The sequence below is a fragment of the Crocodylus porosus genome, unplaced genomic scaffold, assembly GCF_001723895.1.
Source record: "Crocodylus porosus isolate Cpor-Errol unplaced genomic scaffold, CroPor_comp1, whole genome shotgun sequence".
Classification (NCBI taxonomy): Eukaryota; Metazoa; Chordata; order Crocodylia; family Crocodylidae; genus Crocodylus; species Crocodylus porosus.
This window is the reverse complement of record NW_017728911.1, coordinates 11,759,521-11,778,970: the sequence shown is the minus strand read 5'-3', so window position 1 is coordinate 11,778,970 and position 19,450 is coordinate 11,759,521. Positions and strand designations below refer to the sequence as shown.

Sequence of the window (19,450 nt, the reverse complement as noted above, 5' to 3'; positions counted from 1 at the left end):
CTAGGGGTCTCTCCCAAGCCATTTCTGCTCTCAGTCGCAGGGCACCTGAGAGCTCTGCGACACTATGCTACAGATGTGTTATTACAGCTTCTAATAGAATTAAAGTCTAACTGGATGATCACTACGGATCTGTGGTTGCCACTCCTCAACTAGTGACGAAAAGTAAAATCATACTGATTAGTGGAACAGGAACACAGGTGACCCTCATTCTGCTAGGTGCTAAGTGATCCTAATTTTATGGTCAAGGGGATCCTCTATCTTAGAGTGAATTTCATCTTTACGGTGAAATCCTTCATACTTCAGGTGAAGTCTTGTCCCCAGTAAAGTCAATGGCAGAAGTCCAGCTGAATTAATTTGGCTCAATTTGGTTTGGTTATAACAGAAGTAGGTAAAAAAATGCATTTTTCTGAGTGATTGAGGTGGAAACTCAATACAATAATTCTCCATAAATCATTTACACATAAGGATCTTGACAAAATAGCTTAGACCCAACTTCAGCTATCTACTAGGAGCACAGCAAGGTGAACTGTTAAGGATAGTTGTGTGGTATACTTACAGACATGGGAAGATTACACTGATACTTACTAGGTGGATCTACATGTGCCCCTATGGTGTCATTGTTACTGCATCTTCATTTAGTACTTCCTTTTGGAAGTAACAGTAACAGTAGTAGCCTGTACTGTGCCATGCTGGTGGCGCATGGTTATTTTTAGCCCCTATGTTGCCATAGCAATGCGCTATACCAAGGGAGTGCATCACTACAGCAACGTAGCTGTGGCATCCTGGTTTTTGCCCGCCGGTGCTATGTCACCATAGTGCATTAGTACAGTGATGTAGCATCATGTGCAGATGATGAGAACAGAAGGATTTTTTAGAAAGTAGGAGCCTATTAGCTTTTCTATATGAGAAAATCAGACCAGGAAGTTTAAACACATATAGTTGTGTAGGTACTCTTTATAGACATTCTTCTTTTAGTAGAAAATGTCCTTTTCCAGTTTAGCTTATGTGACTTTCAAAGCACTTTAGGCAAGCTTAAAACCACCACTCTTCTGAAATAAAAGCCATCCACGTGGCAGACAATTAAATATTCTGGTCTGACTGGAAAAAGCTCAGTATAAATAAATGCTCCGTGAACTGCCATTTGTTAGGCAAATGGATTCCCAGAGTGCTGAGGTAGGAGCTGCTGTATCATGGAACAGAGCTGCTGCTGGCTACCTGAGCTCAGAATTGCTTATTTTCACTGATATGTGAGAAAACAGACGTGTACATGAACACTACAATTGGGCCTACCATCTTTGTTCAAGGCAAACAAAAATTTGTACATAGACTGTGAACCAAATGGAACCGGAGGAGTATCTTCAGCCTCTGCCTTGCTTATTTTCTTCCAACATGTACCCATTTGAGTAGTCCCAAACTTTGTCAGACCACTTGGGAGTTTTGACGCCATATACGATGGGATGTGGTTGACCCAATTATTTTTTAAGATTGACTTAATGTACTGTAAATTGCAGCAATGAAATGACCATTTATGGGGCAAAGGAAGATGTTGAGACAATGTCATAGTCTTCCTATATACAAATGTATCTTCATGACTAAATTATACTTAATAGCCTTGCTCTCAAGCAGCAGAGAAATCTAATGATATTTAGTGAAAAAATGTCCTAAATATCAGATATTGTCATAGATGTAATATTTAATAGTCCTGAAGTCTGCTAGAGGTCCACAGTCCCTTCAATCCACACATCTTGAGTTTTCCATTTACTGCATTACCAGTATGTACACAAACTGTGTTGAAATTACATTTTGACTATTTTTCCAGATATGGTGCATAATATATAGTAAAGCTAAACACATCTAATGAACCTGATTTCATATTCATGTAGACACATTTTATAAATATATTTCAAATATTAACTTACAAACATTACTGTATCCACATCCAGTATTTTTAATACATATTTTCAAAATAAATTACTAAATATTTTCTGGATATGAAAGACTGTTTATGGCCTGAAACCATCAAAAACAACATTGTTATTGGATTTATAAGATGTAGAGGATCAAACTCTTAGGGACTCATAGACCTGAAACATTTCTGGAGCATATATTTATCACCTGAAAGGAATATGAATTAACTTACTGCATCTGTTAGGAATTGGGACAAGAAATATGCATAGTTTCATCTCCCATACAAGATGCTTATTTTATCCCTATTGGGACACCTAGTAGTAAAATGTCTGCCTTCCAGCATTTTAGTTATAGCCCTCTTTGCCCTTCAGGCTTTACAGTACAGTCAAAACAAAGTTCATTTTGTAAACCAAATTTTTTTTCACCCTCAAATGCTCTCTGACATGAATAAATAAATAAAAAGGGTGAGAGGGTTCCTCTGTATAGATAGAGTAACTAGTTTTCATAGTTGATTCTGCCTTGGGAAAGGGGAACAGAAATCTTGGCCAGCCCTATTTTCTAACAGTGTTTACTGCATATGAGGTTGTGTACTGCCAATAGATCAGAAGGATAATGTGCATGCTTTCAAATGTTAATGGAGATTTGGTTCAAAAGCTCCTAAGACACATTAACTCTAGGATATGCACAAGGTCTGTGTTTCAGTAATGAATGCTTCCAGAATCCATTTCAGGAAAACATGCATAACTCCCATTGAAGTCAATGGGGTTTAAGCATGTGCTTATGCACTTTTATGAATCACAGCCTGAACTGCTGTTGATGTACCAAGTCCACCAAAACAGTCCAAATGAGGAAGCAGCATGTCTCAGAGGTCATAATCCTACCTTCAAAAGGAAAGGAGAACATTTCAGACTGCAGCACTCACAACACAATCTGGGCCTAAATACAGGCTGACAGACAGAAGGTTTCTACTAGTACTTGTGTGGGAAAGAGAAAACTATATTCATACCTCTGGGGTATGCTGCTAAAAAACAAAGCAAAAGAAACAAAGAACCCACACCACCACAAAGACAAAACACACTAATTCCAAATTAAAATGGACATCATCATTAATTTGGATCTGATCATCTGCCTCAGAAACAGGAAACAGAATCTTACTATGAATTCTACTCTTACGGTCTATCTGGTCTGCAAACACCTCTCCATAGATCATCCAGTAGGGCATATAGAAGATATTGCGGGCCAGTCTCCAAGAAGGCTCTTCATCTGGGTGCAAGATAGCTTGGCGGGCAACTCCAAAGCTCATGAGAACCACAAGCATGATGACCACAAAATAGAGCATGTCAATCATCTGGACAGGGGAGCCAGACAGAGGTTCTTGTCACAATCAACAGTTCCATGAAAAGACATGTGTGACCATGAAAGAATCATGAGGATAAAAATCCCCGCAAAATCATCATTTCCCAGATACTATTATGCCATTATAAGTATTGCTCATGAATTGAAAAAGTATACTCTGCAGAAAAGGTAGTCCTGCAGGTCCCATTTAGACAGGTATGTTCTATGATTAAAAGAACTGCCAATGGTACAAAATGTGCTTCTGTGTGAATGCTCTTATACATCAGTAACACTGTGCTGTTTTGCCAACACATTTAAAAGCTAGAAGGGGCAGTTACAGAAAATCACTAGTGTAAGGGACTCTCTTGCTAGTGAAGCAATATTAGGCACTTGTACATGTGATGAAAATTGGCTGTTTTTGCAGTTTAATTGCATCACGCTGTAAATATGAGGGGGTTTTTATGATTTAAATGAGTTTGCTATGTTGAAAACTAAACTACATCTGCATGTAGTTTAGTTTGCAACACAGCTATTTGTAATGTTGCAAATTTTGACAGGATCAGGCCCCTTGCCACTTTGTTCTTTTTTCCTCAGTGGAGTCTGTGCTCACAAGCTACTGCCAGGCCTTGTGGCCCCTGAGCCTTGGGAGGCCCCAGTCCTTCCCTCTGCGGTAGCAGTACCCCCTGGGGCCACCCAGGCAGGGTGCTAGCTGTGCCAGTGCTGCCCCAGCTCGCAGGCTCAGGAAAGATTTGGATCGGGTGGGTGCTGCCTGCGAGCTGGGGCAGCACCTGTGCAGCTAGCACCCTGTCTGGACAGCCTCAGGGGGTGCTGGCACTCTGGAGGGAAGGACTGGGCCCCCCACAGCTCAGGGGCTGCATGGCCTGGTGGCAGCTCACACAGCTAGGGTCTGCTGAGGAAAAAAAAAAAAAAGCATTGAGGGGCCTGATCCTATTTTTTTTCCCATGGAGACTGCCTGCCTGTCCTGTGGCCAGGGGTGAGCTGCTGGTGAGCCCTCAGCGGCGGGGAGCCCCAGACCTTCCCTCTACAGTGGTGGCGCCCCCCCGGGTAGTACCTGCCTGCTTGCTGCCCACCCGAGTGGCACTGGGGGGCACCACCACAGCTGGGGAACTGTGGGTCCCTGAGTTGCCAGAGCCCAGAGATGACAGCTGCTGGGACTGAGGATCCCCTCAGTTGCAGCTCTCCAGGGAGAGACTCTGCTACATGTGCAAATTAAAGCTCAGTAGCAACCAGCACATTTCTGAGGTCTAATTTTGAAGCTGGTTGGATTTTCTTATGGCCTGAGTGGTAATTTGCACATGTAGCTGGTCTCAAGATAATTGTGCAGATAGCATGTTAATTGTGTGATACCTCTAGTGTGTAGAGGGGGCCAAAAATCTGGAAACCCACTTTCTGAAGGGGAAGACCCTAAAGAATTCTCAGTAGATCAAATGTTTCACCCATACTGAGATTAATGAAGCTCATGGAGAGCTCAGAGATGCTGAATATTAAAATAATTTAAGATAAACATCCTCTTGAATTGAGTTGATACTTACTGAGAGTTCTGTTCCAAAGTAAGTGTATCGTGTGTGTGTGTGTGTGTGTGTGTGCACGCGCGCGTGCGCGCATGTATATAAGTGCATGTGTACAGGAATCCTGAAACAAGATTAAAAGCCCAATTCTACATGCTTTAATCTCAGACCCACTCAGGTGAGCAAGAGCTGCAGAATTGGTTTCCATAACCTGGAACTGATTTAACTTCCACAAATCTGTTTCTTAGGTAGCTTTAAAATGCAGTATTTAAAGCAGCCTCTTGCACCATAGCTACTAACCATCTTTCCAATCATCATGACATAGGGTCCCAGATACTTGTTCACACCAAAGATATCCAGTACTCTAATGTACCAAAAAATGATATCCACGCAGTAAATCACTCTTCCATAACCCATGTAAGGCTGATTCTGTAGGCGAAGAATTGCTCCAATTATAAATACTAAAATAGCCACCAGATCAGTGATATTCCAGTATTCCTGAAGCCAGACTTTCACTTTCTGGCTCAGCTTTCCTGGCTCTGACATAAGAATCTGAAAACAAAGCAAGAGAAAGGAAAATCTGTGAGGTACATTTTTAAAACAATGAACTCTCATTTGTTTTAACCAGTTTCAATGAGGCCATTCACATTATGGATAAGGTTTGCCACAGTGGCAGACTCTGCTTTTTTGCAGATTCTGTTTCATTTTTATTATTATGGCCCAAATTAAGCAGAAATAAAATGCACAATTAATCCATATTATTAACTTTGTTTACATCCAAATCAGAATTACACAAGATGTTTACTGTGGGGAGGAGGAGGAAGGAAGATGGTGGATTGGAGAGAAAATAGGCTGGTATAAATGACAGTGTAATAAGTGGATATTGTGATGGACTTCTGGTGCTGGGCTCCATATCTAGAAGGGCATAAAGAATTAATAAATAATTAAATACTACTACTGTTTTACATCTGTAACAACTCTTTGCCACCAATGTCTCCATGCAAGAACTGCACTGATTATAACATAACACAGTGGAGGGCAAAATATGGCCCACCAGGCCATTCTGTCTGGCCCACTGGGACCCTTAAGAAATTAGTAAATTAATATTTATTTGCTCCCGGCTGCCCGTCCAAGCTGACAGGAGCCAGAGGCAGTAGGACTTAGGGGGAGCCCTCAGTAGAATTAGGAAGCAGCTCAGCCCCACCCACCTCCAGCCATTTGACTCTCTTCCTGCCCCTTCCCTGCTCCAGCACCACATGGCTTCTGGCTGTATCGCCGGACTGAGGAGCACAGGGCCACACTGATACATGTGTGTGTGCAGGCAGGGGTAGTGTGTGTGTGTGTGTTTGTTTATAGGGTGAATCCGACATGCACCCCCCCCATACACATGCATCCCCCCTCTGCACTGCCATACACGCAGGCCCCCATACCCACATCCCTTCATACACCCCAGCTACCCTCCCCCAACATCCATCCCCCCACAAACCCCATGCCCACCCACACAACCACAGCCCCCCACAAACCTATATGCACTTCCCATGATATACAAGAATAAGACTTCTTTTAAGCTATTGTGCAATCACCTCTGTGTACACTACTCAAACACATGTAAATCAGAAGAAAAATATTTTTTGAAATCAAATTAATGAATGCAGTAGATGTTTGCTTTTTAGAATATAAACTGGTATTTTTCCAAGATGGCAAAACACCTTGCTGAAAGGAGTACTTCTGGGGCCATGAGGAGCGACTTCAGGTGGCAAAGATCAGGGGTTAGGGGGCGGGTTTGCCAGTTACAAGATGGTGACCATGGGGCGGGGCACCTGTCAAGGGGCGGGGTTACCTGTGCGGCCTTGACAGCTTGCCAAAACTCGGTAAGCAGCCCTCTGCCCAAAATAATTGCCCACCCTGACATAACAGAACCATGAATCATCCAGAGACTTTATATATATGGATCCTAGGATTCTCCCCCCACCCCCTTCCTTCCCCACTCTTCAAATTGATGCAATAGAGAGGCAGTGGGGCAATAAAACTGCAAAACTGACCTCTTGGAGTTTTTGATTGATTTTTTTGCCTTGGCAAAAGACAGTTTTAAGAGCTGGAGAGTGGAAAATACATGAGTCCTCCTCCTCCCTGCCCCCATGTGGATTAGGGGATCTGCAGGATAGGAATCATAAAAAAAAAAATCATAAAAAGGTTGGACTAGAAGGGACCTCAAGAGGCCATTTAATCTGACCTCCAAACTTCTGTCTCATGCAAGGCTCCTCACTTTGCACATCTTCCTGAGTCTCCTTCTCCAATTTTTATAGCTCCTTCCCAGAATGACCTAAAACAGTTCTTTTGAATTACCTCTCTTATCTTTTCCAAAGCCAAAGTGACAATATAGGAGATGACAATCCATTCCTGGAGTGAGGGCCAGCGCTCCATCCGAACCAAGATTATATAATTGAAAAGCATTAAGTAACCCAGGTATGAGATCTGCAAAAAAGAAATCCTTCAGGACTCTAGATGTTAAAGTGTGGGCACCTATGCACAGAGTATCTGCACTGCTCATGCCTGCTTAGACATTCAACTGCATGAGAGCCTCACAAGTTTTGTATACAAAGTCATTTCCAACTAGTTTCCCACATAATACAGCAAATGTAGAAGTCTAAGTTGGCAGGCTTCTAATTAAATATTTTGAATTTAATTCAATTTATATGGGTGTCTGCTAATTTGGGGTGTCCAACTTACAATGCGTGGGACCTAAGTTTCCTAAGTTGCTGAGTGCCCACACTCCTGACAGAAGTTAACAGGGGCTGTGATGCTCAGCATCTCTGAGAAATTAGACTGTCTCAAGTTTAGTATTCAAAATGAATGGAATCTTCTGAACATTTTGACCTTCATTATGGGCCCCCATTGGAAAGGAAACACCTGGCATTTGCAAGCTGTGTTGCTGAGAAGACCAAGGGGAGATATCAATTTTATTTTTGTATATACCTGTGTTTACCTTCCTGATATTCCTTTTCCTGAATGCCTGAAGTTAATCAAAAGAGGCTATTGGGGGAAGCAAACAGGAAATGAAATGATGATAGAAGCAAGGTATCACCAGGGAGATAACAAGAGTCCTTGAAGAACAGTCAGCAAGGTATGGACTGAAACAGCTGGCCTACCAGCTTGCCTTAGCCTGCTGAAAAAATTATTCTTTTAAAGCCAAATGATAAGATCAAACAAACACTAAATTTTTAAAACTCTTGTTGAGGGGCAGGGATATATTCAGGAAGTAACAGTTTGGGGAAAGGGCATACTAACAGGAAATATAATGGCCGCATCCGTGAGTGTGGATGTTTGGTTCTCTGGAGACAACTAGTAGCAGGTGTGCCATTGCTAGTTGTACCCAGGGAAGGCCTGTGTCACATGCCCTCTGGCATGCAGCAAGTTACCCCAAGTGGGGTAGGGGAGGCTGGGGCCAGCACTGGGCTGGCTCAAGCAGCCTTACCTGGGGCCCTGGGGGCCTCCTGGGGCTGCAACAGTGGTGAACCTGTCACTTGAAGCCTGGCCTGCAGCCAGAGTGTGGCTCTGGCCTGCCAGGCTCTGGTTTTGAGTGGTGCATGCTGCCCCCATTCCCCCTTTGCATATCTTCCTATTTTTTTTGTTTCCCACTTTTGGAGGGGTTGTGGTGCAAGGCATCTAGAGCCCAAGTGTTGCTTAGGCCTAGAAGGGGTTACTATCCCCTGGGAGGCAAGGCAGAGGTTAGGTGCTGTTGGTGAGGGTAGGGTTAGGCCCCACAGGCTGCTATCCACCTCAGCAAGCATATGTAGAGCCCCAACAGTTGGGGAAACTGGCTGAAGAACATCGTGAACCCATCAAGGCAGGCTGTAAGGGTGAGGTAGAGGGGAGGTGGAGCCTCACAGAAGATCGCCACACAGCTATCCCATAATTGAGAGACCCCCGACAGTTGGACACCCACCACTAGAACAAGATTCAAAGTCGTGGCAGGAGAGATTGGGGAGAGGCTACTCGGGAGAGAGACATCCACTTGGCGAGACAGCAGGAACGGACAGATGAACACTCCCAAACATCTGGGGCCGCGCGATGGGTGACCAGATGTTCGAGACTAGACGGGCACAAGATGTATAAGCCAAAGTGCATATTGTTTATACCGGTTCCTTAAGGCATATTTCAAACTGTTTTCCATTTTAAAAAATTAACGTTAATATTCAATAGGCTTCATTAACTTGAAATGTTGTATGGCTGTCGCTGCTTTGCAAGCAAGACTATGGAAACAGTTCTGGCAGGGTTGCTTGAGGCAGCTGCAGTTTGGATGGTTTTCTAGAAATGCCAGCATTTCAATTGTCCTCTTTTCCTTGACTGGGTTTAAATCCTGAAGGCCAGAACTTAGCTGGGATGGAGTTTTTTCTTCTCTGAAAGAGAGAGCAGTGCACCTGTGTGGCATGTTGGCTCAGGCTACTCAGTTCAGGCAGCTGGAGTGATGAATTTGAGATCTGCTTATAAGAGCCTCACCCAAAGCTTGCTGAAGTCATTAAAAAAAACTCCTATTCATTCTGGCGGACTTTGGATTACTGCTTGTGGCTTTTTATTCAATTAAATGTATTTTTTTAAAACCTCAAGTAAACTATATTGAGTATTTTTCTTCAAAATTAAATTGGAATTTTGTTTTAAATCAGCATAACAACATGAATGTAACTATCTTGGCTTTTAATACAGTACAACCTGAAACATAAGAATTAATATTTGTTAATTTTTATATCCTACTTTTAAAAGAACTCTCCGTTCTTTCTGCTGGCTACGTGGGAATTTTGTCAGTAACACACACACTTCCTTTGTTTCATTACAGAAAATCTAACATCAGACTTACTTTTCTTGATATGTGTTTCTGTGACTACTATAGAATGATAAATGATTTTAGTATTGTTGCTGTTAATTTAGATTTTGTTGACAGCAAGTACAGAGAAAAGGTTAGCAGCATATGTGGATAATTTTGTGGTGATCTGTGCATATAAGTCTGGCTTGTGTATGCAAGAGCATAAATACTATACAAGGAAACAGAGAGTACATATATTAATGTGACCTCAGCTTTAATCTGGTTATAAAACAGAATTAGGATACATACTCTACTACAAATTGTAAGTCACTTTGTCTTAGGTCAAACTGACTCTTGCCAGATTTGCCTTTGAGATGCAGAGGACTTGAATGTGGATCTCACTGCAATTCTTCTGAAGTCACTGGATGTATATCAATATATAATCACTGAAAGCAAGGGAAGAAACAGAGCCCAGAGCCCTTGAGAAATGAACAAAAGCATTTACCAATGGGCTGGGATCAAGAAAGACTAATGTGTGGAGTTCTTTGGAATCTGTATTGGTTTTACCTTCTGACTAAACACATACGGAGTGTCCTTGCTATTTAATGCTGCACTTTCTTTAAAGTGATATTCTTCAGGAACTTTTCATACAATGCAGCATACAATGCAGTAGTGTGCACACTGTATCTTTCTGTATCTGCATGCACTTATTTCTTTACTAATAAAATCACTTATGCACAAACTGTGGTTGGAAATTTCTTGAAAGTCAGCAGTATTTTTGCTGGTTTTATATTTGAATGTAATAAGAGCCAAGATGCCATACTCACCGTGTAAAACCAGAACTTAACAATAGGTGCATTATAGAATTCATAGATCTTTTTTCCAATTGGAAGGCTTCTTTGCTTTTTGTTTCCATTCTCTTCATCTCCCTTTCGGGAGCCTGTGTCAGCATTTGCATCCTAGAAAACAGAAGCTGGCATCTTGTCATCACCTATAGGAGTAGCTTTCAGCTACAATTCCCAATTCATTGGCAGATACAAGATCCTTCCTTCTGAATAACATGATTTTATTTTCTATCTAGTTCCACCGCATTTTCAAAAAATACTAAGCTAAGTTCTGAGCTGGTGTATTGCTCCACTGACCTCTGTATAGATATATTGACTTGCATAGGCAGATAATTTGTCCCACATACCCTTAAAACTGATACACAGTGATTTGGATCCTACATTGGCAAGTGTTACAAAAATATGCTGATTTCCATTTGAGTGGTTAATAGCATAACATTAATAACATTTCGAAATTCCAATAAGGTACAATACTCACCACATTCTCCTCCTCCTTTTCTTTGTTGTCTTCATTTTCTCTTGATGTCTGATAAGAAAAATCATCATAGCTGCGAAACTCTAGAAACAGGATGGTAGGTGGGAAGAGAATTCCCATGATCACCTGTGCAAGAAGAGAGATGTCAAATTCATCCATAAATTACAAGAAATCTTTAGATATTTTTAATGAGAGTATTTTTCTGTGTAACAGTAACTCTCTGTAGACTGTTTAAGATGCTTATCCATATAAAAAGGAGTTGAAATAATTAGTATTCACAAAGCAGAATCAATATACACAGCACCCTGAATAGATGCTGCTCTGGAAGTTTAGCCATTTCTGTAGATACGATGCAGTGAGATGGATCTGGAGGTAAAAATGTTGCAAGAATGGGAATTTAACTGAATTCTGTGAACAACTCAGTGGTGGGAAGGTGAGAGGGAAAGCTTTCCAAAGTGTAGCCATTACATTCTCATGTAAAATGGAGAATTATCAGAAGAGCTTTAAAAGTATGGAAGCTTGGCTAAGAGCTAATGGGAGGGCATTCTAAGAATAGGAAAGTGCATGGTAAGAGGCACCTAAACCAAAGGTGGAGAAGCTGCTAAAAAGAACAGTGAATGAATGTAATGAAAATAAGAAAGGAGGGACATGCAAGTAAAGAGTAGAGAACCAGAAGGTCAGGAGAAGGCTGTACCCTACGAGAAAAAGGGAAGAAAGCCAGTAATAGGATTTTAAGAGGGGCAGGGTGGAAGGATCAGCCATAAGACTGAGCAGGTTTCAGTGGGAAAAATGTAGGAAAGTGGAAAAGAGATAATGAAGAGTGCTCAAAGACAGATAGGATGAACAAGGTTTGTGGTGGGAGAAACAGGAAATAACAGCTGGATTTTGAAAAAGATATGGCTGGAAATGTGACCAGCTTATCACTTAGGTATGGAAGGCAGTTAATACACTATATGACAAACATTGAACTAAACTCAGGGCCCAGAAAAACATGAATTTCGAACAGCATTTCCCAACTGGTGTGTCGGGGCACACTAAGCCAAGCTGGTCCTCTGCCATACTTGCTATTTTTCTTGCAGATTGGGATGGTTTGTTCCTGCACTCTCAGCACAGCCAGCTCTCCTGGACTTCTCTCCCCCTCAGACTGGTTTCCCAGGGGATCCTGCCCATGAGTTCCCTAAGCAAGTCATTGTCAAAGTCTGCTTTTCTGAAGTTCAGGGTCCTTACTCTGCTGCTTTCCATCCTTCCTTTCCTCAGGATCCTGAACTCAAGCATCTGGTTGCTGCTGCCCAGGTGGCCATCTACTAGTGCATTCCCCACCAATCCCATTTGTGAGTAGCAGGACAAGAAGAGCATGGGCCCTAGTTGGCCACTCCGGCACTTGCACCAGGAAGTTGTCCCCAACACTCTCCAAAAACTTCCTGGATAGCCCACATACTGCTGTATTGCCCTCCCAGCAGCTGTCAGGGTGATTCAAGTCCCCCATGAGAACCAGCACCTGTGAATGGGAAACTTCCACTAGCTGTTTGAAGAAAACCTCATCCACCACTTTCCCTGATCTGGTGGTCTACAGCAGACTTCTGGCCTTAAGTCAGAGACTTTCCACAGGTCAATCCCCAGTTCCATACTGGAGCTCTGAGTAATCATATTGCTCTTTTACATAAAGTGCAACTCCTCCTCTTCTCCCGTGTGTCCTTCCTGAACAGTTTGTACCCATCCATGACAGTGCTCCAATCATGCGAGCTATTGCACCAGGTCTGTGTTATTCCAATCACGTCATAATTCACTGACTTTGCAAGGACTTCCAATTCGTTCTGCTTTTTTCCTAGGCTCTGTGCATTTGTGTGCAGGCACCTGTGGTAACTGGTTGATTGCCCTGACTTCTCAGGAAGTATGAGAGCACCTCCCCTGTAGCTTCTTCCTGCTTGCTTTTCCTCCAGGTTACAAATACCTCTAAACCCCTCCAGATGCTGTCTTTCTGGAAATTATTTATGTCTAGCAAATTATTCCCTTCTCGAAATGACCCTCAAATAATAATTCTTCTAATCCCCATTCAAGGAGCGTCAGAGAAGTCAACTGTACAATGATTCAAACCCCCAAAGCACAAAGACAGGAAAACACATATCTCTCTTCCATTATTCTGTATTATACAAACTATATCCTTCTCCCACCCTCCTCATGATAGTACTGGAGTACCAGTAGTCCATTAAGCAATGTTAACAATATGTTACATGCAGCTCATTCTCTCTCTTACCCTTCATTATCTGGTGTCTCTAAGCAGTAGTGAATCTAAGAATGATAAATGTTCTTTTAACCTGGTATGTAATAAAGTAATTTTCATGGCAGAGGTATATAATTGCATTAAACAGCTTCTGTTGTTATTACATGGCGCATCATCAGATTTAAAACATATATTGAAGTACCTTATTTATATAACAATTCAGCTTGCTAGGTATAAGTTCACTATAAGTGACACACTATTATGGGCTTCATCTGTACTTTCGGCAGCATATGTGTAGAGCAAATACCTTAAGGCCTGGGTTTTTCCGCATGCGTAGCCGCCCCATCCACATATCTGTTAACAGCATCTGGCTGCAAGTATGAGCAATAAAGTCCCTGTGCTTAGCTGCTACAGCAAGTTTTAGACAGGTGGAGTTACTCCAGTTTTTCAGTTCATAGGTCAGTAATTTCATGGCAATTTGTTCATCATGTTTGTAGGACTGATCTAACAACTCAACTGCCAGTTGGCCAAAGTCTCTGAAAAAATGAAGACAGGCAAAGAGAATTTGATTAACTTGAATTTGGAAATTTAGCGTATTGCCTTAAATTGTAAAATCTTGGGTAAAGACTATGTCTTTCTACATGTTTGTGCAACATACACTACCATTGGACCTCAATCTTGATTTGTGGTAATATTTAAAAGCTCTATACAGATACAGAATAAGATATATAAGTGCATAGCTATTGCTTTGAAATAGAATTGTAAAACATTTTTGATCTTTTGATTAAAGGCATTATAGATGTTGTGTCAGTTTTTGTCAACTTCTAACATCAAAAAATCAGTTATAATAATGCTTTATTTCCTTTTACATTTTTTTAAAATAAAAAATCATCATAATTAAAAAGGCAATAAGGGGAGAACCTAATAAAAAGGAAGACTAATATAATTTTCATCCCCCTAGGACATTTTTTTCAAACACGGCAGCTTCTTCCACAAATCTTTCCAGACTGTATGCAATAATAATACTTTAAAATCTTTAAACCCTCTCCAGTTCAGGTACATCCTTAAAATAACATTGTGAGGTAAGCTAGTCTTGTTTTATAATGAAGGCAACTGAGACAGAGAGATTCAGTCAATTTTCTAAAGAAGCAGAGGGAGTATGAACTGTATATAGTGTTCAGAACCCAAAATCAAAATTTTTGTTAGGTTATTAAATAGTAAATAGCCTTGAAATCAACCTGTAGATCACCATTTAAAATACTATTTGCAATTACTTGAACAAATACCTTTGGAGCAGTCCACCCACACAATTAAGTATATACAGTGCTCCAGTTTACTAACTTGGAGTTATTGTCCAGATCTTGAGAGATATCATCCACCAGCTCACTCTCTGAAGACTCATGGGCCATGGATTTGTACAGTTTGCATGCCACCAATGCCTTGGCCATGGTTTCCTCTCCTCGTTGCCAAAGGAAGAGAGCCATCTTTTGCCGTTTCATCAGCACTGCCCATATCATGAGCTCATGGAAAGGGTACTGAAAGCGGCTGACTTCTGGATCATCCACATCAATATCTATCTCTTCTTCCTTTTTCTTCTTTTTCTTCTTCCCTTTGGATGGAGGTTCATCATCCTAAGTGAAAGCAAAAAAAAAAAAATCATTCTTGCCACTGACTTTTTAGAAGTTATTGTGACATTTATCATATACACCAGAACAAGTGTTGAGCCAACTACTAGCATCTCTTCTCCACATTTTATTTTCCAGAGAAAAATGTGAATATCCCATTCAGAAAAGATCTTCAGACCTTCATCATATTCTGTCATTGATTTTCTGCTTTGTTCCTGTTATTTACTGCAAGGAATGCTGGTAACAACCTAATAAAAATAGCTTATCAACAGGTCATGCCACTAGCATGCCTGAGTTCACATGTTATAGGCTGAATGATTACTGGCATACTTAACTACAAGTCACTAGTGTTTGAGGAATACAAAGCTTCATATACTGAAGTCACCCCTGCATAGAACAGCTACATGAAAAGTGGAAGGTGTGTTACTGTCCTGGTTGCTTTGCAAGGAGTTGAAAGAAACCAGGAGGTTTATTCCATTACATTGTCAATGGAACTTCACTGAACATGAGTTCCACTCTAATTTCAGATTTGATGTGTCTGCATCTATTCCTAAAGAACAAGGCTCCTAATCTTACAAGCATCAAAGCAAGTTTTAAATTCACATGCAGATGGAAAGGGGTAAACAGAAAAAAAAGAAGTCAGGTAGACAGAGTCCTTAAGAACAGTTAAGATACTAAAGGGAATGTTCACCTTTGAATAGGCAATGTCCTCTTATGCATGTGGTACATACTGAAGGTATAACTATCCCATTTCTTAAAGGGATAAGGAGGATAGGCCATTACTACAGGAACCAACATGGAAGAAATTGAAGGGAGGTATTGACAATGAAGCAGGATCCTACAGGGAGAAAAGGCATGATTGGGAAAATTAGGGTTTAAGCTACGTAGGAAATAACATTTCATACAGTATATAGAGATAAATGTAGATAGATCTTTTGATCATTTTTAGGATTTGAGTCCCATATCAAGGATGATGAGCAAAGGCAATAACCATTTTATAAAATCAGCTCTTGTGCACATAGGGATGTCCAGTTTAATCAGTTTTGGTGGGGATATGAGTCCACACAATGCTATTTTTATATTAAGCCTTTGAATCCATGTTTTCTGAGTAGGATTCTCTCTTCACCAATAAGTTTTGGAATTGAAGGGAGAATTAGCTAGCTATTTCTTTTACAGAAATTCCAATGGCCATTAATAATATTGGAAGACATAGTTGCCACTTATATACTACATATACAGAAGTTTCAATCTTTTTCATTTATCAGTGTCTAACTAGAAAGTTTTAAGGTATGCATCAGAAACACTGGCTCTGCTTTCAGATCAGACACTGAGCTTTCTCAAGGGTTGATGGAATCAGCATTAGGGTTCTGGTTCGGGCACATGGGAGTGGGAGTTTCCCACTCTAAAACTTCCCCAAAGTTCTTGGGAATGGGGGCTAGGGTCAGACTTGCAGCTGTGGCTCAGGCCCATTTCCTGTCAGATTTACTAACTGCAGAGCTGATGTGCTTTGAAATAATCAATTTTATTTTAAAATAGAAGGGAATAATTAAATCATTAACACTACACACATATTACATTCTTCATTCTAGTCAAATATTATCCTCCATGGATGAAGAGAGATATTAAAATAAATGAAGCAAAGGTATCCCCAATCCCAACAATTGTGCACGCTGCCATGCCAAACAGGGATCCATCCCAACTGTGCCATTATTCTAATGGGAATCTTGCAACCCAAATGTAATTTGCAAGGTTCCCATTAGGGTTCCCAAAGGAGTTTACTAGGGAGTTTAACCCTGTAAACCCCACCTCCCAGCCTGGCACCGTCCAGTCTGGCACATTGACTGCCATGTCTTGCAGCTTCCCATGAGGGTTGTGGGACAAAACAGCGAACATGCTGGGTCTCCTTCAAGTGCCAGGCAAAAAGCTAGTTAAGTTCCTAGTAGGGAACTCCCTTGCAACCTGTGTGCCCAGCACCCCACTGTTGGCTTTGGGCCCAAGACTACTGTCAGCATCAGGATGGGACAGACCCAGATGAGACATGCCACACATTCAATTTAGGAAAACCAGATATTCTACATTATATATGGGATATCTTTGTGGCTATTTTGCCATTTTATGGTATGATAAATTGAATATGTGGCATGTTGCTATTTATGGCATCATTAAAATGCCATAAATGTAATGCACATCAATGTAACATCTGTCAGGGACCTATGAGATAGCCAGATCTTCCATTTATAAGTCATTACTGTTGAAACGAGGAGGTATTTAACCATAAATTACAGTCCTCTATTTTTTCTCTGTCACTTTTGTGTTCCCATCACCGTCCCCAGATTAAATGACCCTTAAAAGTCAAAAGTTAACTCTATCCCAGATATCAGCATGGACTGTATTGTTACATAATGCTGCACTAAGCAGCCCTTGAGTTATTAAATGTAAGTATACTGATGGTGCATAATTAGAGAAAGTTTGTAAAACAGATGATATCATCAAGAAACAACATACTTTGAACCAGCATAAAACCGAGAAGTCCAAGAATGAGGTAGAAAGGTGTTTTTCTAGTTCCATGCTAAATCCAACTTACCTCCATTCCTAAAAGTTTAAGAGCTTTTGGCTGCATATTAAAAATGGAAAAGAAAATCTAGTTAGATGGGAGGGAATGCAGAGACATAAAAAATATCAAAGAAAAGGATTTTTTTTCATTTACATATATAGGCTAATAATTGTAACTATATATTTAGAAAAATAGTAGTTTCGCATCATGCTACTAATACACCCTCCCCCTTTGACTCAGATACAAAAAGATCCATTCTAAAGTTTAAGAACAATTTGATGCACCTATGAGAAAAAAACCCATCATATGACCACAAAGATAATTTCAAATATCAAGTTTCAGATTTCATAACATTATCAAGGGTGAAACTACCCACAGAAAATAATGAAGATTAAATCTGATCTCAAATATATTACTGCTGTTTTTAATGTAAGAAATTACGTTTTGTTCTACTAAATGGTTTTTGTTTTTTTCACCAAATATTTCAACAAAGGACTCTTCTTTCTCTTCAATTCAATTCTTGAACAATGTTGAGGGGAAGATGCATTGGCTGAAATTATTGCTTTCACATAATTAGATGAAAGAGATATATTTGACTTTCAAATCTAGAGGTCCTAAAATAAATTCAGGTGGATCCATCATCCAGTTGATTCATCCATCCTGCTGCTTATAGCAGCAAGCCTTAAGGTCAATGATAGCTGCAGGCCAGAGCCTGCCATAATCAATAAATGATATGCATATTAGCATAGATGAAAGAGGTTTTACTGGGATAGGACTTACTTAAATTCTTTTCAGGACTGGTGATAAATGTTTAGATATTTCTTTTTCTCTTAAGGTGTCTCCTTTGTCTTTCTGGCTTGAACCCATGCACTCTTACAATTACATGGTCATTAGCTTGAAGTTTTTCCTTATGCTTTTTCAGTGCAACTTTCCAGTAGTGTTGCTGGGGTGGGGATCAGGGAGCATGAAAACAGCAGCTGGGCATGGAGTTGTGGGATGCAAAAACAGCAGCTGCTGCATCGCTGGCCCAACCATCACTGCTGGCAGCCTAGCTACTGATACTACCCCATACACTGCAGCCCATGGCACAGAAGTGCCCAGGTGTGCCTCTGCCGCTATCCTTTACTGTCAAAATAACTCCAGGAGGTCATGCTTGCACTTAGGACTGAGAATGGCATATATTACACAATAGTTAGAAACCAAGAGGAGTTGAATGTGAACCACCTGTACAGAATGTTTAGCACATCCTGGGACCTTACATCTTGGATATTTTGCAGTATCCCCATGTTAACCTCAGAAGCTATCAAATGAAGATCAAGTTAAATCCTAAAACATCTGTTTTGCATTGGACTTATAGCAGTTCCCAAAGCTGAAGTGGAGAATTAGTTATTTTGGGAAACACAGGATTAAGCTGTTCTTACCCTCTTTGGTCCAAATAAATTATTGTAAAGGGTCCGGAAACTTTTTCGAGTGTAGTGGCAGCGGTAAGCTCCACCCATGAGGTATTCAAGTACAAGACCGATATCTATCAGACTGATATGATAATCTGGTGGAAGATTTCCCTAAAAAGAAAAAAGAATAAAAATGATTTTTTAGGATACAATTCAATACTAAGGTATATGTGGAGTTGCCTTAGTTACACACACTATTACATGTTTATACTGATACATAATAGCCTTTATAGCTAGTGGCCTTTACTTCCTAATATTCTGATTTTATTAAATACTGTTATTTCCAACTATTGAATATTTTCACTTGGGAACAAATGTCTCTTTGGGGGAAATGCAGGTATATAAAAATAGAATTTTAGTTGTAGTTATTTGTATTGAATAGGTCAGAATCAGTCCAAGTCACGTTTCTTGATGCACTGCATATTATTTAGGCCATGGAAGAAGTTGAGCACATTATAGTTTTAATATGTTTCTGATAAAATGAATGTATTGCACTATGCTTAACTTAATGTAGCTGAAGACTGATGCACATACTGTAGGTTGTATGTTCAATAAACATTCAGTCATTTAATAGATGGCTTACTCAGTTTTAGTATGAACATTGTACATAGATAGTAACCAAGCTTCTTTTTTGTCTGTGGTGTTAGAAAAATAATCTAACACAATTTATAATTAAAAATGAAGTTTTCGTGATAGTCTTGAAGTT

The 19,450-nt window shown here is 40.5% G+C and overlaps 1 protein-coding gene and 1 long non-coding RNA gene across 3 annotated transcripts in view; one reads left to right on the top strand and one right to left on the bottom strand.

The window, feature by feature from the left end:
• The window catches only part of TRPM1 (transient receptor potential cation channel subfamily M member 1), a 131,096-nt gene that overhangs the window by 21,785 nt on the left and 89,861 nt on the right, over nucleotides 1-19,450 (bottom strand). Inside the window, exons 14-22 of the mRNA XM_019533432.1 lie at nucleotides 18,715-18,855; nucleotides 17,324-17,353; nucleotides 14,456-14,745; nucleotides 13,422-13,650; nucleotides 10,897-11,019; nucleotides 10,401-10,532; nucleotides 7,119-7,247; nucleotides 5,073-5,324; nucleotides 3,064-3,256 (exon numbers count right to left, since the gene is read on the bottom strand). Of these exons, the coding sequence (XP_019388977.1) occupies nucleotides 3,064-3,256; nucleotides 5,073-5,324; nucleotides 7,119-7,247; nucleotides 10,401-10,532; nucleotides 10,897-11,019; nucleotides 13,422-13,650; nucleotides 14,456-14,745; nucleotides 17,324-17,353; nucleotides 18,715-18,855 (1,519 nt within the window). The remainder of the gene's footprint in view (nucleotides 1-3,063; nucleotides 3,257-5,072; nucleotides 5,325-7,118; nucleotides 7,248-10,400; nucleotides 10,533-10,896; nucleotides 11,020-13,421; nucleotides 13,651-14,455; nucleotides 14,746-17,323; nucleotides 17,354-18,714; nucleotides 18,856-19,450) is intronic.
• LOC109308949 overlaps nucleotides 1-19,450 on the top strand; it is an 86,401-nt gene that overhangs the window by 5,371 nt on the left and 61,580 nt on the right. The window lies entirely within an intron of this gene.